This window comes from Vulpes lagopus, chromosome 4 (genome assembly GCF_018345385.1).
Source record: "Vulpes lagopus strain Blue_001 chromosome 4, ASM1834538v1, whole genome shotgun sequence".
Lineage (NCBI taxonomy): Eukaryota > Metazoa > Chordata > Mammalia > Carnivora > Canidae > Vulpes > Vulpes lagopus.
In genome coordinates this window covers 58,600,383-58,622,665 of record NC_054827.1, presented here as the reverse complement: position 1 = coordinate 58,622,665, position 22,283 = coordinate 58,600,383, and the positions used below count along the sequence as shown (strand labels likewise).

Below are 22,283 nucleotides of genomic sequence, written 5' to 3'. Positions count from 1 at the left end.
CCGCATTTCCTTCCACCGTTTTATTTGTTAATTTTTTTTTAAGGTTTTTATTTATTCATCCATGAGAGGCACAGAGAGAGAGAGAGAGAGAGGCAGAGACGCAGGCAGAGGGAGCAGCAGGCTCCCGGCGGGGAGCGGGATGCGGGACTCGATCTGGGGACCCCGGGGTCACGGCCTGGGCCACAGGTGGCTGCTCATCCGCTGGGCCCCCCGGGCGCCCCTCCCTCCAGCGCCTTTGTGGTTCTGCGCTCACACGCGGCGGCAGAGGACAGAGGGAGAGGGGACACAAAGCCGAGCGTCTATGTGGGGCCTCAGAATTGCAGCTCAGGAACAAGCTGAGTCTCCTAAGAGCTCAGGGGGTTTTAAAGAGAACGGGGCATGTTTGCAAATGCCGCTTAGGAAGAATCTGGTAGGTGCTGGCGCCGAGAAGCCGGGCGGGCCCAACAGGACTGATGGTGAGTCGCTCACTGAGCAAAATCTGCTCCGGTAGCAAGTTGCAGGGGCTCGGGGGTGTGGGGTTCGGCCCAGTTCCAGGATCCCGGCTCCACCCTGAGGACGGAGGACGAGGGTGCGGCCCCCCAGCTCCGCCCAAGCCCCTCCACGTCAGTGACCCCAGGCCATGCCGTCTCTCACGACCTTTATGCCTTCTGTGCAGCTGGAATGTATCTTGGTGGATGCTGCAAGAACTCCACTTTCAGAGTTTTAAAAATCATTGTTTCGTTTTAATAATCTGAATGGTTTTTTTTTTTTAAGAATTTATTTATTCATGAGACAGAGAGAGAGAAGCAGAGACATAGGCAGAGGGAGAAGCAGGCTTCGTGCAGGGAGCCCGATGCAGGACCCCGGGGTCACGCCCTGGGGTGTGCTCAACCACTGACCCCCCGGGGACCCCCGAGCACACAGCTTTTGTTCCCGGGCTCACCTACTGTATTTGCCCGTGAACTTGGCCTTTCCCAGGGTTAGCCCTGGAGACCGAGGCGCTCCCGCGTCTCCCTGAGGCTCTCTGTGGCCAGCACCCTCTGGATCTTTCTGGAGCCCTCCGACTCCCGTGCGGCCTCCTGCAGACGGCGTGGAGCTGATTCTGTTCGCCTTTGTCGACAGGGCACAGGGGCTAGACCTGTAAGCAGCGACGGAGATCCGTACACGGTAAGTAGGGACCCACAGGGACGCGTCTGGGCCCTCGGTGGCTGAAGGAGTGGCCGCCGATGCCATCGGCCGCTGCTCCCTGTTGGAGAGGGCGCCTCAGGAGGGAGTGGGTCCCTCCACGGGACCCGGGGGCTGCGCAGCCACCCCGGTCAATGCTTGGGCACTTCCTGCCGCGGACCCGTTCTCCGGCGCGAATCCAGTTTTTCAGGGTGGTTCGAGTTCGCGTTCATCGACTTGTAAAGGTTTTGCAAAAGGAGAACAATGTGGGAAGAGCACGCGGGGCCCCACCCCCGCCCCGGGAGGGCTCTACCCTAGGTGCTGCGGCCCCGGGCCCCCTCCTTGGTGGGTGCGCCTGCAGCCAGGCCCGGTCTGGGCTTCCAGCTGGGCTTGCACCCCCACCTGCTACCTGGTGGTGATACACTCACCTGGTAAGGACGCCCTGAGAGCCCCGGGGACCTGGTTGTGCACGCGTCCCGGAGAAACAACCCTTCCTCCCGGGTGGCGTCTGCAGACCCCCTTCGGCCCTGCCCTGCCTCCAAGCCGCTGCGGGAACTCCAGCCCCTGACCCCGCTCTGGTATCCCGAGCCACAGTCTATCCTACGTGTCCGTTCAGAGAGTCCGGGACGCAGCAAATCGGGGCGGGCGTGCGCGGTGGACAGCCACACGACCATCCACGCGTGCCAGGGGCTGTCTATGACGCATGAACGCTTCTGTGCCCGGGACGCGTGGTCTGTGTCTTTTGTTTAGCACAAACCGCTAAGGGCAGCCCCTGGGCGAGCAGGACTGCAGGGAGGTGGAAATTGGACTTTCTCGTTTTACCTGCCCCCCTCCTGCATGGCTGCAGCCGGGACAGCTGACCCCAAGGGCCCTACGGGAGACCCGAGCTCCCACCCGCAGAAGCTGAGGTCCCAGCGTCCGTCGTAGGCACCTCGGTGCGGGTCTCATTGGCCTTGCCGCGATGCTCAGGCGCTCCCCGCTGCTGGCAACGTTCCCAGTCAGGCTGGCGCTAAAGGGAACATAAGCCTCTGTCCTTGGTTCTCTAAGAAACATTTAGGCCTTTATTACGTCAGTCTCATTCCCGTGCTCTCGGCTCTGCCTCCCCCAAAACTCAGCGCCAGGGACATCCCTTCGGGTGCAAATGCACAGCAGGAATTCAAGGAAAACAACGCGGCCGTGCCCCGCGTGACAGGTGGAGGTTGGTTCCACCTTGGTTTTCTGCCAAGCCTGCAGCGCACGGGCCTCCGGGAATGTCAGAATCACCCATCCCGGAGGCTTCATCCGCCTGTTCTTGCAGAAAAGTTCCACTTCCTCCCACTCCGCGCGTGCCGGCGGCTTCTCTTAATACTCCTGGGAAGCACCGTCCACCGTGACGTTGTGACCGGAGACTGTCACTGCCGCTGCCAACGGGGGCAGGGGACGGTCCCCGGGAGCGCGTGCTGTCCGCTGTGCACCCCACGGCTGCAGGGGCCGGGGCGCCGTGGGTCCGTCCTCAGGATGCAGGTCTCCTCTCCTGGGGCTAAATGCCCAGACGTGCAATTCCTGGGTCACACGGTATTTCAACTTCTCATTTCTTGAGGCGCCCGCACAGCGTTCTCCAGGGTGGCTGCGCGGGTCTGCACGCCCACGACAGGGCCCGAGGCCCCCGCGCTCCGCCTCCTCTGCGTCCACCTGTGGTTTCCCGTGTGGCTGACTTCCGCCGCCTGGCAGGTGTGAGGTGGGCTCTGCATCTCCCTGATGCCCGGGACGCGGAGCCTCTGTCCACGTGCTTGTTGGCCGTCCGGGCGTCTTCTTTGGTGAAGTCCCCGTTCAGCTCCTCTGCCTGTTTTTCAGCTGGATTATTTGGGGTTTTTTGCTGGGTCCCAGGAATTCCTGGTGGATCTTGGATAGTATCTCCCCCCGTTGGTGTTGGTCACCGCAACCCGAGGGCTCCTTTCAAAGAACAAATGCTCAGTCTGTCCCGTTGTTGTCACGTGACTTTTCAAGGAGCGCCGGGGAGGCCGGGCCCTATGATGCTGATAAAGCTATTTGCTGAGGATGGTTTGTCAACATCTGGCAAAGGCCATGAGCACAGCACTTGAGGGTTTTCACCAAAGCTCGTTCTGGAAGGAAACACGGGCTCGGGGGCTCGGGGGCTCGGGGGCTCAGGATCAGGATGCTCAGTGTCCCGCCCGCTGCACCCCCACCCGGCTCCTGTCCCCCCTGTACAGAGAGCAGATGCTCCTCTCTGCTGAGTGTGGATGTTAACGTGATTTCATTGACGACGTTTTACAGTTTTCTCTTGAGGGGAAAAAAGTGACTTTACCTGAAAGCCACTTGTTTTTTCAAGTCTATAGATAAAAAATTGCATTTTTGACCAATGCTTGCTTTTGACCAAAAAAATAGAACAGGCGAGGCTGGCGGAGCGCTGGCGCGGCGGGAGGGTGCTCCGGGCAGGCCCGAGGCTCTGCACCCAGGGCAGAGGCCCAGGAGGAGGGCGTGCTGTCCTGCGCACCCGCCCCCCGCCCCCGCCCCCGCCCCGGGACCTTCCAGGGACCAACCTCCGCGCTTTGTCCTGACAGTTTCCTGCGTTGAGCGACGCCGAGGAAGATGAGGCTCCTTCCTTGACGATGGGTCAGCAGCGCTGGGGAGAGGCGGTAAAGCACAGCACCCCGCAGGAAGGCTCCCCCCGCCTGCGCAGGCGGCCGCCGGGCGGGGTCCCCTCCCGCCAGGGCAAGGGCCCCGAGCCCCGGTCCCTGCGGCCTGCACGCACCCCCCGGAGCACCCCATCCCTCCGGGCAGGGCCTGGGCGCTCAGCCCCCCTGCAGACCCCGCAGCTCTCCGACAGGCCGGGCCTCCAGGGCGGCTCGCGGGCAGCCAGGGCCCCGCTCAGGGCACCCCGCTCCCAAGGAGGACCCGCCCGCACAGGCCTCGGTCACGCGGCAGCAGCACGCGGAGTCCTGCGCACCAGGGAGCTGGCCTGGCCCCACGGGGCTGCCCGGGATCCCAAGCGTGGCCAGGAGGAGGCGGAGGGACCCGGAGAAGATGGCAGCCGAGGTAGGACTGTCCCTGTCCTGGACCCCGGCCCTGATCCAGTCCCAACCCTGTCCCCGACCTGAACCCGACCCTGACCCTGTCCCCAACCCTGTCCCAGGTCCAACCCCGACCCTGTCCCTGACCAGCTCCCAACCTCGACCCTGTCCCCAACCCTCTCCCTGATCCAACCCCAATCCTGTCCCTGACCAGTCCCTGACCAGTCCCTGACCTAACCTGACCCTGTCTGCATCCCTGTCCCAGATCCAACCCCAACCCTGCCCCTGACCAGTTCCAGACCCCAACCCAGTCCCCGACCTCGACCCTGTCTCTGACCAGTCCCTGACCTCAGCCCTGTCCCCAACCCTGTCCCAGATCCAACCCCAACCCTATCCCCAACCAGTCCTCGACCAGTCCCCGACCTCGACCCTGTCCCTGAGCAGTTACCAACCCCGACCCCGTCTCTGACCCTGTCCCTGACCAGTCCCCAACCTTGACCCTGTCCCTGACCAGTTCCCAACCCTGACCCCAATCCTGTCCCAGATCCAACCCCAACCCTGTCCCCTACCAGTCCCCGACCACGACCCTGTCCCGGGCTAGTTCCTGACCCCAATCCCATCCCTGACCCTGTCCCAGATCCAACTCCAACCCTGTCCCTGACCAGTCCCCAACCTTGACCCTGTCCCTGACCAGTCCCCGACCTGAGCCCGATCCTGACCTTGTTCCCAACCCTGTCCCAGATCTAACCCCAACCGTGTCCCTGACAAGTCCCTGACCTTGGCCCTAACCCGGACCAGTTCCTGACCCTGACCCCATCCCTGACCAGTCCCTGACCCTGACCCCACCTGGAGGCTCAGGGTTCTGTGGAGGCAGCTGCCCTTCCCCCACGGCTCAGCCTTTCTGATGTCCTGGGCCTGCCCCACCTGCTCCGAGGGGCCAGGTGACCCCATGTAGAGCACCTGTGACCCCAGGTCCCCTCTGCTCCCCAAGCTCCCGAACTTGCTGCTGTGAACCCTCCGGGCCTTCTCAGGGTGAGGCAAGTGGTCCCAGACAGCCGCGGCTCTTTCCATTCCTCTGAGTGAAGATCTGGGGCCTCCCCCCATGGCCCCTGGCCCCAGGGCCCCTTTCCTGCTGGGAGCTCTGCTTCCCTGCCTCCTCTGACACCCTGGTGTTCTAGAAGGTTCTGAGAAGGGCACCGCTAGGGGATTTAGGCCTGGCCCCTCACACAGGGCCGCAGCTGACCCCGGGTCCGGGTCTGCTGCCCTGGAGTGACCCGTGGGCGGCGGATGGCCTGGGTGCCCGGGGGCCGGACGGGTCCCCCTGGGAAGTCACCCTGCACTCTGCTGCGCCTGCTGGACTCCTTGCCACCTGGGGCCGCCCTCCAGGTCTCCTCGGGGGGCGCGGCTCCCCCGCCCTGCTGCTGGGCCTCGCTGGCGTTTCTGGGCGCCGCTGCGGGGAGCGTCCTTGAGGCCCCCGCCCTGCGCCGCGGCCGCCCTGGCTGTGTGGGGAGCCGGCCTCGCAGGGCAGGGGAGCCCCGCCCGCCATCCCGAATGCCTGCCCGCCGTCGGGTCCCTGTGGGCTGGTGCTCCCGCCCGCTGCCAGGAGAGCTGTGAGGTGGCTGGGATGTTCCAGAGCTGACGAAGGCGCGGGGCCCCAGGGTGTCCCTGTGGTGGACGTGGTCGCGGGGGGGCAGCCTCTGGACGGCTGGGGTCCCTCGTGCGGGTGCCAAGCTCCCAGCACCCTGACTGCTGGGGTGGCCACAAGCTCCCCGGAGGCCCCCTCTGCTGTCCTGCTCTGCCTGCACCTCCGCGGGCAGCCCCAACACCAGCCTCTCCGGGTCCTCGGGGTCGCTCCTAGTTTTCATGCTTTCAGGCTATTTGGAGGACCCTGGAGCGCTGGAGACCCCAGATCTCCCTTCCCCCTGGTCCCTGCCCCAGGGCACCCTGGTCCGGTCTGGCTCAGCCACTTGCACCCCCCGCTGGCCGCCCCCACTCTGGTTCCCGGGAGGCCATCGTCTGGGTTTGGAGCAGGGCTGTTCCTGGCCTTGACCCCTCCCCGCTGCAGCCGGGCACAGTGGGGGGGCCCCAGGCCCTGGGCTGGCCCCCCTTGGCCCTGCTCCCCTCCCCCTGCCTCCTGTCTGCACCCTCATCAGACTGGGTCCCGGGTCCTTACCGGCCCCAGTCACACCCAGACGCAGCCCTCCGGGTGCTGCAATGCCTGGCAGGTGGCAGTGGGGGTGCCGAGAGCCCGAGGGCAGGGGTGGGCGGGGGCGCAGCCCGCGGGGCCTGTGTCCCTTCCGCGGGTCTTCTCAGAGCTGCCCTTCCTCCCCAGAGGGAGCGCGTGCGCCAGTGGGAGGCCCGCCAGCTTTGGGACATCGAGGAGGCCACTCAGCATGAGCTCACCCTCCAGGACGAGTGACCTCGGTGCCGGCCCGGAGGCGCCGTGTTCTGGAGCCCCCGCTGCGGCCTATAGGCTTGTCCGGCCTCTGTCCATCCGTCTGTCCATCTGTGAGCCCCAGCCCGTCCTCGGGGCTGGCCCGGGTCCCCCTTGGACCACCGCCCTCCCTACCTGGTGCCTCCCGAGTAGGGGCTCCCACTACTCAGACCCCACATGTGGCTCTGGGGGGCGCCACCGGACAGCGGGACGGAGGGAGGGGAGCCCACAGGGGATGTGGATGCCCACCACCCACCCGGCAGCCCCGCCCCCTGCCACCTTCCCTGGTGTGACCCAGGGACAGGGTGACATATGTCGAAAGCAGGGAGCGTGGCGACCTCCTTGGCACATGGGCCGGTGCCGCCCCCGCCCACCCCACCTCGCAGGGAGGGCAGGCCCGAGGCTCCACGGGAGGCGGCTCCATGGCACGGGGGCGGGGGTGGGGTGACGAACCCAACCCCCTGCAGCTCGGGGCGCCTCGGCCCCACCCCTGGGCAGCGTTGGGGTCCCGCCCAAGGGCCGGAGGGGTCTGGACCCTTGTGCCGCAAAGAGGAGGAAGCTGGGCGCCCGGGGCTCGCTACCCCAGGCCCGTCTGGCGCAGACGTGTCGCGGGTCGCCGTGCACACCTAGGCTTTCACCTTACGAATGTGTTCACCCCCCACGGTATTTGGACACACTTGGCGGTTGGTTTTGTCTTTGTGTCCTGGCAACGGGAAGGAGAGCGCTGGGGCCGCCTCCAGGCCTGACAGGCGTGGCCCGACTCGCAGGGACATGGACACAGCAGACACAGCGCTCAGCTGGGACAGTCAGGGGGCACCCCGGAGCCTGGACCGGGCCCAGCGGGCGGGGTGGGGAACCCGGCTCCCCCTGCGGTGGTTCTGAGGTCTCCAACCTGGAAGGCCGGGTCCTCGCGGGGCGGGGCGGGGGCTGCGGTCACTGGGCGAGTCACCCTGAGGCCACCTGCGTGTGCTAAGCGCTTGGACACTCCTGAGTGCCCCGGGTGGGTCCTTCCCATCTCCCCCTTGTCTCCGCTTCTTCCTTTGTGATGACAATTAACAGATTGGGGAAACAGGTTTATTTTCCAAGCCACAACAGCGGAAAGTCTGGCTGTAACCGCACACCACGCAATAAACCCTTCGGGGCCAACCCTCGCCCGCTTTAGTGTTGGGGTAACAACCCCCCGAGCGTCTGTCTGATGCGAAGCGATTCCGATGTGGAACCGAGTGGCTTTCTGCTCTTGCTTCGGTCCTTTGAGAGGTTCAGATGCAGAAGGAGGCCAGGGAGGAGGAAAGCAGGATGGAGGGACCTTGGGACGGGGCGGGGCGGGGGGGGGGTCCTGAGCTTGGAGCCCCAGGCACCCCGGGGGAGGGGTTCTGCTCCTCAGATGCTTTCCCAGGTGCTCCTGGGGCATTTCCTCCCCTGTACGATGGCGAAGCAGACTCTTGCATTTCTACAAAGGGGCCCAGTTAGTGCTGGAAATGCGACCTCACGGGGCGTCTCCCCCCACAGCGTGGATCGGGGTGTGCTCCGGTCACGGGGGGCGCAGCCGGGAAGCCGCCGGAGGAAGGAGCGAGGACTGTGCCTGAGGTTGGGACGTGGTCCCCAGGAAGGGCGTCCCGTCCGTGCCCACCACCTCTGCGACCCCTGCGTCCCCGGGCCCCGGGCCACCTGCAGACGGGAGGGCGCTCCGGAGGCGGGCGCCCCTGCTTGGGCCGCGGGGTCTCCCCGGAAGCAGCCTGCTTTTCCCTCGGGCAGTTTCATTTAACGGGAAAAGAGAACTGACCCCCTTCTAACCTAATCTTTATCTAAAGGACACACTTTTCCCCCTAAAATACGCTATTGACCCAGGGCGTCCGACGCTCACACAGCTTGTCACTGTGTCAGACCCAGTTCGAGGGGCTGCCCACGTTGGGTTCAGGTGACCTGGCTAAGGACATCTGGTTTGTAGACCACTTGCCACGGAAGTCTCAGCACCTGTTGTTTTAAGTTTCTTTTCGCTGCAAAACAAAGGCTCAAAACAGCCCGTGTTTGCCTCAGTTCTGGTGGCTCAGCTGCGCCTCTGCCTGGGCTCAGCTGCGCCTCTGCCTGGGCTCCTGCAGGGGACGTGCAGCAGGTGCTCATGCAGTGCACCTGGGCACAAAGGGGGACCCCAGCTGCGTGTGGGGGTGCAGGACCCGGGGCCCCGTGCCTTCCCAGGCCCGCCTGGGTGTACGTGGCCGCCTCGGCTCGCAGCTGTGTGGGGTGGATACAGACCGTCCGTGCTCCGGATCCCCTGCTCAAGGGCCGGCATGGGGTCCAGCGTGCCAGGTGGCGGCCGAGGGCACAAGCAGGGTCACAGCGTCCCCCACTCACAGGTTTGGGGGCTGCGGGCAGCTCCAGAATCGTGTCTTTTGTGCGAGCCTGCTCAGCACCAAGCGTCTTGTACTAACGTCTACCAGTTCTGTTAGAGCCCTACAGGCCGCTGCGTGGGCTAAAGGGTCCTAGCGTTACGAGCTCCCTGCTAGCTAGCGGCATCCGAGTGGGCGCTCGCTGCAGCTCTGCTAGCTGTGTGATCTCCTTTAAAACATATACTAAAAAATAAATTTAAAATAATAAAACAAAATGCAAACCGCCCGGAACAGGGACACAGTACCTCCGCGTTCTCACCGCGCGTCCCTCACGGAGGCTCTGTGGACATGTGTCTGCCTGTTCCCTGGGGTTGTAGGGTTGTAGCCCTTTCTCGGAGGATTCGATAAATGGCCTTTCTGTTTCTCCGGGGGGGGCGGGGTTATGCTCTTCATAAGGACTTTTTAAATTTCTCTATTTTGGGGCAGCCCCGGTGGCGCAGCGGTTTGGCGCCGCCTGCAGCCTGGGGTGTGATCCTGGAGACCCTGGATCAAGTCCCACATCGGGCTCCCTGCATGGAGCCTGCTTCTCCCTCTGCCTGTGTCTCTGCCTCTCTCTCTCTGTGTCTATGAATAAATAAATAAAATGTTTTAAAAAATAAATAAATTCCTCTACTTTGGATTGACTTTATTTGAACTTAGAGATACAACCAGAGGAGCCACGTGTTACGCTTGTGATGACTGATTTTATGTGTCAGCTTGTCTGGGCCGCTGCACCCCCCTGTTCGGTCCAACGCCAGTCTAGATAGCCCCGATGTCGTGCTGAAGGTACGGTTTTGATGCGATTGACGTGTACACGGACCCTGATTGAAGCAGATCAAGTTCCATCACGTGGTGGGCCGCGTCCAATCAGTTGAAGGCCTTAAGAGAAAAGCCTGAGGTTCCCACCCCCCCCCCGCCAAGAGGAGGGATTTCTGCCTTTGGGGGGGCCTTCGGGCTCCAGATGCAATGTCAGCCTCTCCTTGGGTCTCCACGTGCCGCCTGCCCTGCAGACGAGACCTGCCAGCCCCGTGACGGGCCCTCAGTGCGGTCACGTGCTCCTACCCCTCAGGATGGCGCATACCCCATGATGTGTCTGCCGACCTCTGAGGGAAGATGCGGAGCAAATGGGGGCTGGAAATTCGCCCCGGGTCTCGGGGTTGTCAGAGGAGGCACCGCCCTGCCCTCCCTCCTTCCCTCCCTGCCCTACAGGGTGTGCCCAGCCTGGGCCACACCCTCGCTCTCATGTTCTGCAGGGTCTGGCCCAGTCCCTCCCCAGGGAGGGAGACACCCGTCCCCTCCCGCCCCCTCCCATCCCCTCCCATCCCCTCCTGTCCCCTCCCATCCCCAGCAGCTGGTGGGGGGGTTGTCCCTGTGCCAGTCCTGCTTCTCTTGCCCGCCATGTGGGGGTAGGAGGTGGCTTCCCCGGACGGTAGCATTGGGGGTGTCCCGGTTGGGTGGCCCGGCAAGTCCTTCCTGACACTGCAGTCCAGGGCCTCGCAGCCCCTCCTGAGCCTGGCCCTGACCTTGGCCCGACTGTGGCCGGACCTGGGCCCGTGGAACTTGGCTTTAGGGAACAGTCTGGCTCCACCTGCTGTCCCCCCACCGGCCCCCGCCGTCCACCCTTGGTTTCATTCAACCAGGTTCCCTGCCCGGGAGGACACGGCTTGGTCTGAGGACGGCAGGCGGTACGAGTCCCCCTCCCGGGGCCCCGGCTGGGAGCAGAGGCCTTCCCCCCGCCCCCGCGGCTGGCGGTGGGTGCAGCAGCAGAGCCCGGCCAGGAGTCCCCCGCGCCCACACGGGAGGGGCCCACGGTCTCCCGCAGGCAGGTGTGTCTTCCGCACCCGCCCCCCCCACCCCGCCACCCCGTGGTGCTCGGTTAGGACGACTGCAGGGTTTAGTCAAGCAATTTTTTTTCCTTTATTTTTGTTAAATAAGATTCCAGAAAGTATAGTGCAAACACTCGGTAGAAAAGTCGCAATTAAGAAATGTACATTCACGTTAACATTTCAGTCCGTTCACTGGTTCGTTAATAAAAATAGGACCAATTATTGGGTGACTTGTCTCGGTCGGACAATCTTGGAAAAGACTGGAAGGAACAGTGTGGGGTTGACATAAAAATAGACCCGTATTGATTATACAAATCTATTGAGAGAAGCCACCCGGTGACAGTGAGCTGCCATCATCTGACCCCGTCACCCGGGTCCGTTCTCGAGCGCTGGCGGGGAGCGTGTCCCCCCACACACCTGCCCCGCATCCCCGAGGGCTCGGCCACACCCAGCCCAACACGGACGGACGGCGCAGGGGCCCACACGCCCTTTCTTGGCGATCACCAAACTCCGGGGGGGTGGGGGGGTGCTGGGGTTTACCTTCAGCGAGAATGGAAGCTACTCGAGGTGGTGGCGACTGTTACGTCATCTTCCTTGTGCAACGCGGCCAGCGGTCGTGCCGTCGTGTGGCCAGCGGGCGGGGGCCCCAGGCTGCGCTGTGTCGCGGGGACGCTCTGCGGCCAGCCGGCAGATGGCCCGAGGCGGGCCTGTCCCTCCGTGCATGTGCATGCTGCGTGTTTACGTTCACGGTGGGCTTCACACACACGGGGTTTCACGGCATGCAATTCTGAGTGCGTGTGGTGTGCAAGCCTGTGGTTTGCACAGGGTGAAGGCAAGACCGCCCCCCCCCGGGATTGACACTCGGGAGTGTGGGCTCCTCGGTGTGTGCGAGAGGCGGCGGTGGGCTCCCTCGGGATTCCCGCCACTAGGGACGCTCCCCTGAGACGTGGGCTTCGTGCCCAGGGCCCGGGGGCTGCTGGTGGAGGCAGGAAACGAGTTCTGGCTGCTGGTGGGCCCATGGCCCGCGCCGTGAGGAGCGAGAGCCCACGGACACGGCGCTGCGAGTGGCTGCTCCGCAGATTGTCTGCACAGCACATGCGGCGGCGAGCCCCGGAGGCCCCCCAGATCTCTCGGGGGGCTGGTCCCGGACGACCCCTCTGTTTAGACCTCAGCTCTCAGCAAACGAGGCGAGCTTCAGAGGTCCGAGCGGAAGGAGCAGAAGGAGCCAGTTTCCTACCAGCCTCCTCGATCCCCATCTTGCCTTCCCCACGTTCTCTGGAAAACCTGCCCTTGGCTGTCCCCCGACCCTCAGGAGAGGACACCGGCCACCCACCCGGAGCCCGGGGCCTGAGGCACCGGATGGCTGCACCGCCAAGCGAGACAGAGCAGAGACGCCCAGCTGCACCCACAGCCTCCCGGGGCCCACGTGCCTCGGGCCCGGGACTTGGGGGCCCCTGGGCTCCAGGTGTGCAGGGAAGCGTGTGTGGTCTGGGGGCTCCTGGGGGCCCTCGTCGCCCTAGGTGATGCCAGAAGGCCCAGGCAACTGTCCTCCCTGCTGAAGGAGGCTCTGTGCCTTCCCAGGACAGACTGAGGCTGGAAAGTGGGACATGGTGGGGCTCCTGGGGCTGGCCTCCAGGGTCCTGGGGGGACCCACGGCTGGGGACGGTGTTCTGAAGGAGGCCGAGCCCGGGGCACACCCAGGGGTGGGCCGGGTGGCAAACCTCTCAGAACCAGCCTGCCAGGGGCCCCCCACTGCGGCGGGCCCCCGGGTGCAGACCTTCACAACCAACGCAGGGTCGGCAAAGAGCCGCTGAGCACGGTGGAAACCGAGGCTTGGGACAGACAGGCCTGCCACTGTCCCTGCCCCGGGCATGGGTCCCGGCCCCGGCGCTGTGCTGTGGGGCTCGCTCAAGTCATGGCCTCTCTGGGCCCGAGGCCTCAGGACACCGCAGGGGCCGTGGGTGGTGACGGGTGCGCAGGGTGCGGGCGCTCTGAGGCTGCCGCGTACATGGGTCTCAGTCACAGGGACCACGCGGGAATTCCAGAGGAGCCGCGTTTTCACTGCACATGCGATGACCACTGGCCTTTCCTGCAGCTTTTGTGCGAACCTGCAGAACCCAGCGTGGGGCAGGGGCCACGCACAGATCTCATAAAGGACTAACGGGCTGTTTCTAACCCACCCCCCGCCGGTGGTGGTGACAGGTGGCTGCCCCCGCGGTCAGCACTGACGGCCAACGTGTGCTTCCGGACAACTGAGAATGTCACCCGAGAGGGCCCCCGTCCGTGGACGTCTGCACGGCAGAGGGACAGTGGACATGGCCTGGGGCGGGGGGCTCAGCGTGGACCAGGAGCAGCCGCGGGCAGGCCCTGGCTCCCTCTAGCCCCGCCTCGGGAATCCCCGCGCCCGCACCCCCGGACTCCCTGCCCGGCCTCCACGGGCACCAGAGGCCCAGGCAAAACCAAACTAAAAGCCGCCGCACAAAGGGGAGGTGACGCGCAGCGCCTGACACCCGGCGCCTCTGCGACAAACTGCACACGGGCTGTGGGGGAAACATCCGGACAAGAGCCTTCGCTCCTCGCCGGGGCCGCTGCTGGGCCCCTGGCCACGTCCTGCCCTGGGCTCTCGGGCCGCCCCGCCCAATGCCCACCCAGGGCAGTCTGCTCCCTGCACGCTCCCTCCATCTCGGGACACACAACTGCTTTTCACTTTGGTTACGCTAGACCGTGTGCATGCGTGCGCACATGCACCCTCGCATGTGCACACACACGCATCCACACGCCAGATGCATACACGTGCACACCCGCCCACGTGCACAGACACGTGCACACCCACACCATCCACACACACACACAGGTGCACACAACACAAACTCGCACACACGTCCACACAGACCATGCGCACACACATGCACACCCACACGCATCTACACGCACACAGGTGTGCACGCACACCCGCACACGTCCACACAGACCATGTGCACACACATGCACACCCACACGCATCTACATGCACACAGGTGCGCACGCACACCCGCACACGCCCACACAGACCATGCATACACACATGCATCCATACATGCACACAGGTGCACACGCGACACAAGCGTGCATGCACACCTGCAGTCCACACAGACATGTGCACACACATGCACACCCACATGCATCCACATACACACACAGAGGTGCACATGCAACACAAGCGCGCACATACCCCCGCACACATCCACACACGTGCACACCCCCTGCATGCGTGCACACCTGCACACAAACGCACGTACACGCATGCACATATACACGCGTGTGCACACACACAGCTGCAAGTACAGCATGGCTCCAGCAGAGCAGTTAGTTTATCTCTGTGAGCAGAGCTGGCGGGGAACAGGTGGATCATAACTTTGAAGGAAATCACGAAACGCAGGTGTACGAGTCGTTACCACGAGGCTGTTAGTGAGGTCCAGTCCCAGAATGTGGCCTCTGCTATCAGGTTGGTGTCAATGAACCGGCCGTGGCGGTGACCCACGTGCCCCGGCACCACAAGATCGGCATCCAGCGTGTGCACACACGGGCGGGCTTCCGGAGCTGGGGCGTCCCTGGGAGTCCCTGAGGGCAGGGGGGCCTGGGGCTGGGCATGCAGGGAGGAGCTAGGGGCCACGGCCGGTTTGACGGCACCCTGCCCCGCGCTGCAGGCCACACCAGGCCGCCCCACCCACTCGGGCACCCTGGCACCCCTACGTTCTCACAGTCGTGGCTGCGAGGCCCCCACCGTCTTCGGCACAGGGCCTGCCTGTGGCTCCTCCCCACCCACCATCATCATTCTCACAGAATCAGGGACTCCCCTGCCCCCCAAGGGCCTGCCGGTCAGCAGCAGCCCCCCACCTCCTAGGTCCATCCTAGCAGAATCCCCGGCGGGGGCTTATGCACGAGGCTGAGCCACACTGAGCCTTCCTGACCGTCCGCCCCTCGCCCTCTGGGACGGGGGGCCTCAGGCTGCCTGATTTCAACCCCCCAGCCTAAGACTCAGGAAGGCAAATGCAAACCCCAAGATACTGTGAAAAGAAAGGTCACATTTCCACGTGCCGGCCAGTCCCCCAGAGGGTGCTGGGCGCAGACTCCCCGCGTGAACCTGCAGCTGGGGAGGCGGGGAGGCAGGATGTCCGAGCCCGGGGACGCGGCCGCCCGCTCCAGCTTCCGGCCGGCCACCGTTTGCCCTCATTGATTTCACCAAACCAAACATTTTGAAATCCACTGCCTCTAAGAAGATTGATTTTTTTTTTTTTTGCTTTGTTAGTTTCGTCATGTTTTTAATCGAAGCCACTATAAAATTGGGTCAGGTCAGTTTCCGGGGTGACCTTCTGCAGCGCTGACCGGGGTGACCTCTAGCAGCGCTCAGAGGGCTGTTTGGTGCACAGCGGCGGCGCGCCCCTTCCCGACCCCTGGCGCCAGCAGGTGCACGTTCAGGAGGCAGCTCCCTCTCAGGCCCTGCCACACCGGGAGGGGCCGGCGGGACCCTGACTCAGGGAACCACAGGGACACACGCTGGAATGCACACAGGTCTGGGACAAATGCACAAGGCCGCTGGGACCCTTCCTCCTCGAGCCGCAGGACAGAGTGGGGGTTTCCTACCACTTCCAAGGTGCTGATGGGACGGGAGCACCGCAAGCCTATTGGGGGCAGCAGCATGTGGTGCCTCCGGCTGGGTCCTGTCCAGGCGCAGAGCCTGCACGCCAGGCAGGTTACCAGGGAGGACGGGCGTCCTGGTCCCGAGGCACAACGCACCCCGCGGACACGTGGACATGGGGTTCAGAGGGTCACAGAGGTGCACAGAGCTATGCCTTCCTTGCCTCTCCCCTTCCTCGCCCCGAGGGTGACCCGAAGCACACCCCACGGAGGGAGGTGCCTGCGCGGGGTCTACAGGAGGGGCCGGGGCCCCCCGCAGCATGGCTGACCTCAGGCAAACCCGCGCACATGGCTTGTGTTGGAATTAACGCATCTGCTTTGGACCAGGCTTGTCTCCACAGTTCAGTTAGTTATTGCTTCTAGTGACAGAAGGTGTCTGGAAGCCCTGGTGGCTCTGGAGTCTGCAAACCCGCAGGCTCCAGGCGCCTGGCCCGTGGGGGCTCACCCTGCAGGACGCAGACCCCATGCAGCCTGGCAGGCCCCTGGAAGCGTCTGGAAGGTCGGGGCCGCCTCCTACTCTACTGAGGTTGGGCATAAGCAGCACACTAGGGTGGCCGAGGGACACGCAGGCCCCCCCCAAAGTGCCGGGGCCTCCGCACACTGGGCTGTGGGCCCCTAGGAGCGTCACACATCTGGGTGAAGCGTGTCATTTGCACGGGGGTCGGGCTGTTCTCAGTTTTGGTGGGAGTGAACAGGTGCCACTTGAAACAGTGCACTATTTACAGAGTGTCTTAAATCATTTAGACAGAACCCTACTCGACAGGCTAACGTCTGTCCGCAAACGCTGTACAAGATCAAAAATAAATAAGGCAATATCATACAGTCTCATCACAAAGAAAGAGGAAGACGTCGTGCACCCGACCCCGAGGGACACTGTGGCAGCTCCCGCGCCCTCGGGGTCAGCAGGGCCTGGACTGCTGATGACACAGGTGGAGGCTGGGGCCTCGCCACCATGGGAGGCTCCGGAGCTCATGCTTCCATGGACCCCGGGTCCGGGCCCGGCGGGCAGGGCTGGGGGGCCGCTGAGAGTCTCACAGGCGTCCACGTGCTCCCGGCATCTGTGGCGTGTGTCTGCGGAGCCACCAGACCTCCCGTGGCTCATGGCCAGGTCCCCGCACCTCTCAACAGCAACCTCATGCTCGGGCCGTCCTGACCGCCCTGCCTCTGCGTCCACTTTGAGGGGGCAGGTGGCCCCAGACGGCGCAGGACCCTGCGACCAGCTGGAGACCCATTGCCTTCATTCCACGTATAAAGTCATCCTTGCCACGTGACAGCACGTCCACGGGATTGGGGCCATGGTGCCATCCACCGCCCCCCTGCGCTGCCCCAGCTGGGGGCTCGGCCACCACTAGCCGGCGGGCGCCGGGTCTCTGGGCCAGGTCCTCAGCCCTGCAGCCCGTGGGCCACCTGCTCACAGGACTCCTGAGATGACTCGGTTTCCTCTGGAGGACTCACGCCAGGTCACTAAAGGCTGCGGGGGGCGTTGGCTGGGCCACGGAGTCCTTCCCAGTGTGGTCACGGCCGTCGCTGGCCCAGCGCAGAGCCGTCTAACCCACCCGCTTCCGTCCTGAGTCCCACACCGCTGGCCTGTCCATGCACCCCCGGCGGCCGGCCGAGCTGCTGCCCTGCAGAGGCCCCTGCCTGGCCACACAGCCCCCGGGGAGGATGACACGCCTCCCGGGCCCACGCGGGAGCAGCCCAGGGCCGTCCTGGGGGCTCAACCAGAGCGAGCCCAGCCCTCCCCGAGGGCCACGCTGCCGTCCTCCCTGGGTCGGGGTCTACGGCCTGTCCTTCCCCGTCCTTCCCCACGCCGGCCACCGCCCCGGGACCCTAGCAGCACATCCCTGGGTCTGCACCTGTCGCACAGGAGGCCCCCGGAGCTCCCAGAGTCACCTGCGGCGCGCCCCCTGCAGACGGAGCCCCAGACTCACTCTGGAATCTTCCGCCCCGGGGAAGCCCTCTCTCGGGCATGAGGTTTGCTTGCATCAATCCATGCGGGCGTGTGCTGTTGTGAGAAGAGCAGGGGCCCGAGAGGCCGGGCGGGATGAGGATGGTGGCACCACCTGCTGTTCCTCCCCCAGTGAGGGGGGCCAGGGTCTGCGGGGCCGATGCCATCGGGGGTCGAGGGCAACGCAGAACGGCGGGCAGAGCAGGATGCTGGTCGTGACACGGAGGCGCGGCTCGGGGCCCCAAGAATTCCAGAAGACCTGCCTCTGGCTCTCAGCAAACACGGGTCCCGAAGGAGGCCGCGCCCCCGTCTGTGCAGCGGCGCTTCTCTGTTCCCCCCGAGCCGCTCGTCGCAGAGCCAGCCCCCCGCCCCCGGCTGCCGCGGCCCACATGCAGGCCTTGCTCCTGCTCTCCCGGCCGCGTCTCCACGGCTCCACGGAACCGAAGCCAGCAGCTGCGAAGGATGTTCTCGGGGTCTCAACGCCGGACGCCGAGCCGACCCCACGGAAGACAGGACCGAGCCGGCACAGTCCCCTGAAAGCCTCAGCATCCAGGCGGGCTGGGCTCCCCCTCGCCCGTCACTGCCCGGCTGCTTCGGGTCACGCCCGGGCGGCACCCCTTCTGCGGCCCAGCGTGGCCCCGGGCCCTGCTCCGTGGGCCGGGCTGGTCCCTGCTGGAGCACCTCAGCCCCAGCAGCCGGCATGGGTTCCGCTAAGCCTCCTTCCCCGCTGCTCTGGGGGGCAGGTGCTGGCCGTGGGGGCACGGGGGGAGCCCCGAGCCCTGCAGAGCCCCCAGCCCGGCTTGGACCGGGAGGCCGGCCATGGGGGCCACCGGGGGCGGGCCCGTGGCCAGTCTGGCCTGGAGGCCGGCTCGACCGTAAGCGCACATCTTCCGCTCTGCGCCCAAGGACCTGGCCTGGGAGCCATTCCCATCAGTCCGGCCTTCCAGGAAGTATGTAAGCATCTCGCCCTTGCCTTTCACGCTGACCTTCCCGCGGCACACGAAGCGGTATGTGCCCCTTCGCAGCAGCCGGTGAACCTCCTCCGTCACCTGCAGCAGAGGAAAGCAAGCGAGCGTCCCCCGGGGTCAGCAGGGGGCGACCCCAGGGGCAGGGCCACACAGCAGGTCCCTCCTGCACCCCCCTGCGGCCTGTCCCCAACATCAAAGAGTGCCAGGGGACCCCAGGGCTGAGCCTGGGAAAGCAGCGCTCTCCAGGGACGGGGGCTGGGGCGCCGCGTGCACGGCCAGGCTGGACGGGGCACGGAGAATGTGGCATCAGGCCAGGTGTGGGCCCCGTGGCGCCCCAGGGCCCAGCCAGAGCCCCAGACAGGGAGGAGCAGGACAGGCGAAGCTTTAGCGCTAACATCGGAGCCTCCCGCTCGCTCTCCCTTCTTGCAGGAAAGAGCTAAACGTCTAGCTTGGGCCCAGCAGAGCAGGGACGCGTAAGCGCAGCAACGATGGGGGTGCTCCTTAACACGGGGAGGGCTGTGCGTGGGGGCGCAGAAGGGGTGGTCTCAGGGCCAGGCGGCAGGCAGGCCGGGGGCCCCGACGGAGGGACCAGCAGCTTCCCCAACTGACAGGTGTCTGGCGCGCTCCCACCGACACTAACACCAGGGCCGAGGCAGGGGCAAGGCTCCCCGTCTGCACAGAGCTCCCCTGACGCGCTCCTCTGCGGACAACGGGGCTTTCGCGGGACAGCGGAGTGCTTTGTCCCTCGGGGTCCAGACACAGACACGCGGGACACGGCGGCGTGGGGCGTGGGAGGGACTCCGCCCAGCACGCAGGGTGGCTTCCAGGGGGTCACGGGGCTTGTGGGACCCCGTGAAGCAGGCCCCTGGGTCAGTGTGGGCACACGGGGCCGTGGTCGCCCAAAGCGCCCTGTGGATCTCCCCACGCTCTTCCCTCCACGCAGGGACTCGCATGCAGGGGCGTGGAAGGCCGGTCCCTGCGGTGTGGCAGGAGGAAGGGAAGACCAGAGGGGGACATGGGGTGGGCACGTGGCTGGAAGCCCAGCACCTGGGGGCAGGCCAAGGCCGTGCAGGGGCCACACCTCGGGGAACGGCCTCGGGAGCCACAGAGGACAGCCCGGTCCTGAGCAGGGGAGGGGCTCGCTGGAATCATAAGTCGGAAACTTGTAACTTCCACGTGGGCGTGGTCGGTGGCCGGCTGGAGGGTGAACGGGGCTTCGCCAAGGTCCCCGGACACGGAGGCAGGGCCCGGACTGGACACGCAGACCCAGGAGAGCTGGGGGCCCTCACCCGGGGTTCACGCAGGTCTCGGATGACCTTGCCAGGCCTCAGGGCAGAGGAGCCCAGTGCTCACAGAGCACCCTGCATCAACCATCCCAGCCCCGTGGGTCCCCAGAGCCCGGCCGCGGCCACACAGGGGGGGTGGACAGGCCCCTTCTTCTCCCAAGGCCCCCAGGCCTGCTGTGTGCGCCCCTACAGAGCCAGGTTCACAGAGCTGGGAGGTCCTGAGGGCTGCCCACACCTGTGCAGGCTGGGGGGACAGCTCCAGTCCTGGAGCCTGGGGGGCTGGGGGGGTGCTGCAGGGCTCAAGGGCTGCCCACACCTGTGCACCCAGGGAGGGGCAGCCCCAGTCCTGGAGCTGGGGGGCGGGGGGTGCTACAGGGCTCAAGGGCTGCCCACACCTGTGCACGGGGGCAGCCCTGGTCCTGGAGCCTGGGGGGCGGGGGGGCCCCATACAGGGCGAGAGGGCTGCCCAGAGGCTCCCAGCCCAGCAGCGCTGGAAACCCAAGGAAGCCGGTCCGTGTAAGGTGGGCAGGGTCCGGGATGCCGGGCGGCTCCCTGCCGTGACAGGACCCCAGTGCCCGCCGCACCCGGCCTCTGCACAGGGCCCACCCCGCGGCCACGGGCACAGCAAGGTGTGCTCAGGCGGACGCCAGCCTAGCCTGCGAGGTGTCCCTGCCGCGTAGCAGGTGGCGGGGAAGGGAGCCCGGGCTGGCCCTGCCCCCGCCCGCAGGCCGGCACCGTGGGCACTGCCAGGAGCTCACCTGGATTCTGCCCTGAACGCCGGTGCTGTCCATCCGACTGGCCACATTGACCGTGTTTCCCCAGATGTCGTACTGTGGCCTTCGGGCCCCGATCACCCCGGCCACCACAGGGCCCACGTTGATGCCTGGAAGACAGCCGCGAAGCACCGTCAGCAGTCGCCCCTCCCGGGGTCGTGGATTCCCAGGGTCCCCCAAGCACAGAGCCCCTCCCGGAGCGGGGACCCACCACGCTGGGAAGAGGCCTCTGCTCCCACACGGAGCCCCGGGCTCCCGGCACCGTCCTGACCCGCACGCACGGTCCCGTTTCCTGGAACAGTGGCCCCGCGTGGAGGCTGCTCTGGGAGGCCTGTAGGACGGCAGCATGCGGCCCGCAGGCCCCTTCTAGAAGGGACGGTGGCTCCCAACGGTTTCCCAGGCTGCGAACCCGCAGGCGCTCAGCGTGTGCAGCCCAGAACTGTTCAGTCTTTCGGGATGCTCCCACGTGGGGTGCAGAAGCCCCTTCTCTTTACGAGACCTGCCTTGCAGCGGGGCTCCCCGGCCCTGCTGACGCCACGCAGTGTCCCCGTTCTGTACCTGCGCAGACTTTTCTGGGCTAGCCCGGGGATGCTAGTGCTCTCAGTCACTGGCATCGTCAGCGGCCCAGACTCTGCGGGGGGGGGGGGGGGGGGCGCTGGGGCTGAGCTGGGACCAGACAGGAGCCCGAGGGGCCACTCCCCCCGCGGCTGCTGGGGCGCGGACCCCACAGGGCCTGCCTGCTGGATGGAAGGGCCTGTGCTCACAGCCGGACGGATCCCACCGCGGGGCGAGCAGCACCTGTGTCTCCCGACACGTGGAGCTCCGGCCCGAGGACAGGCCGGAGTGCGGCACCCGGGGGATGGGCACCAGGACTCAGCTGTGCTCGCAGCCCCAGAGCACCCCTCACTCCGGCCGACCCCCACTCTGGCCGACCTCACACTCAGTTCTTAGGTTTTTTTCTGAATTTAGAACCACCACAAGCAACCACTTGGGAGCACCCTCCTCCGGCCACACGTGGACTCCGGTGCTTCAAAGGCACCCCTTTGGGTCCCAAGGCCTAGGTGCCAGCTTTCAGAGGCAGCGGTCCCTGCGTCTCCAGGCCTCCCCCGCCCCCCAAGGCCTGAGCCTCCTTCCTGGGACCCAGACGTTGGTGGCAGGGGCGGGGGGCAGGGGGTTTGGTGGGGGCGCGTGGAAGCCACTGGCCCGGGGGGGTGGGAGCCCGCAGACACCTACCGACGCGGAGCACGAAGTCGTTGTAAGACTGGTAGTTGATTTCGTCCAGGACGTCGAACATCTCAATGGCGAAGTCCGCCAGCGTGCTCAGGTGGGAGGAGATGCACTTCTTTGCCTGCACACGAGCGGACGGAGGTTACCACGGGGCGTGTGCAAGGGCAAGTCTGGGGGCCGGGGACACTCGGCAGGTGCCCCGCCATGCCCCCGGGGCGATCAGGGACCTGACCCCGCATGCACAACAGCGCCCACCACCCGCGGGCTGGGGGCCCGCCTGGCGTCAGCCCCTGGACGCACTGGACCCCGCTGTGGGCAGAGGCGAGGGGCGGGGGCAGCCACGGTGAGCGACACCAGGCGCCACGGCCGGCCTGTCGGGGTCCAGTCTCCCCGCACACGGAGCCCGAGGCTCTCGCGGCTTTGTGCTGTTAGCACGGCCTCTCGCGTGTAAAACGACGACGACCGTCCACTTTTCCCTTTTGGCAGGAGCCCCGCAGGCTGCCCTCCCTCCCGCGGGCCCCTCCTGACCGCCTCCTGCATCAGGAGCTTCGGTAACCGTCCAAGCGCCCCAGTGACCCACGGGGTAGGTCCGCAGGGTACGCGAGGCCTCGCTGCGCGTGTGTA

At 65.6% G+C, this 22,283-nt stretch overlaps 2 protein-coding genes across 2 annotated transcripts in view; one reads left to right on the top strand and one right to left on the bottom strand.

The window, feature by feature from the left end:
* The first annotated feature begins 447 nt into the window (after positions 1–447).
* On the top strand, positions 448–7,930 carry LOC121489804 (collagen alpha-1(I) chain-like). Its single transcript, XM_041753156.1, has 4 exons — positions 448–455; positions 1,102–1,146; positions 3,705–4,179; positions 6,487–7,930. The coding sequence occupies exons 1-4, from the start codon at positions 453–455 to the stop codon at positions 6,549–6,551; spliced, it is 588 nt and encodes a 195-aa protein (XP_041609090.1). The 5' UTR covers positions 448–452; the 3' UTR covers positions 6,552–7,930.
* A 6,050-nt stretch (positions 7,931–13,980) lies between these two features.
* Positions 13,981–22,283, bottom strand: part of ADCY1 (adenylate cyclase 1) — a 100,698-nt gene continuing 92,395 nt past the window's right edge. Inside the window, exons 18-20 of the mRNA XM_041753714.1 lie at positions 21,666–21,780; positions 20,418–20,542; positions 13,981–18,454 (exon numbers count right to left, since the gene is read on the bottom strand). Coding sequence (XP_041609648.1) covers positions 18,116–18,454; positions 20,418–20,542; positions 21,666–21,780 — 579 coding nt within the window. The 3' untranslated portion in view covers positions 13,981–18,115. The remainder of the gene's footprint in view (positions 18,455–20,417; positions 20,543–21,665; positions 21,781–22,283) is intronic.

Excerpts from the sequence above, each read along its gene's own strand:
- LOC121489804 (XM_041753156.1), top strand. Across the intron at positions 1,147-3,704 it reads GCGACGGAGATCCGTACACG|TTTCCTGCGTTGAGCGACGC; the intron begins GTAAGTAGGGAC and ends TTGTCCTGACAG. Across the intron at positions 4,180-6,486 it reads CGGAGAAGATGGCAGCCGAG|AGGGAGCGCGTGCGCCAGTG; the intron begins GTAGGACTGTCC and ends CTTCCTCCCCAG.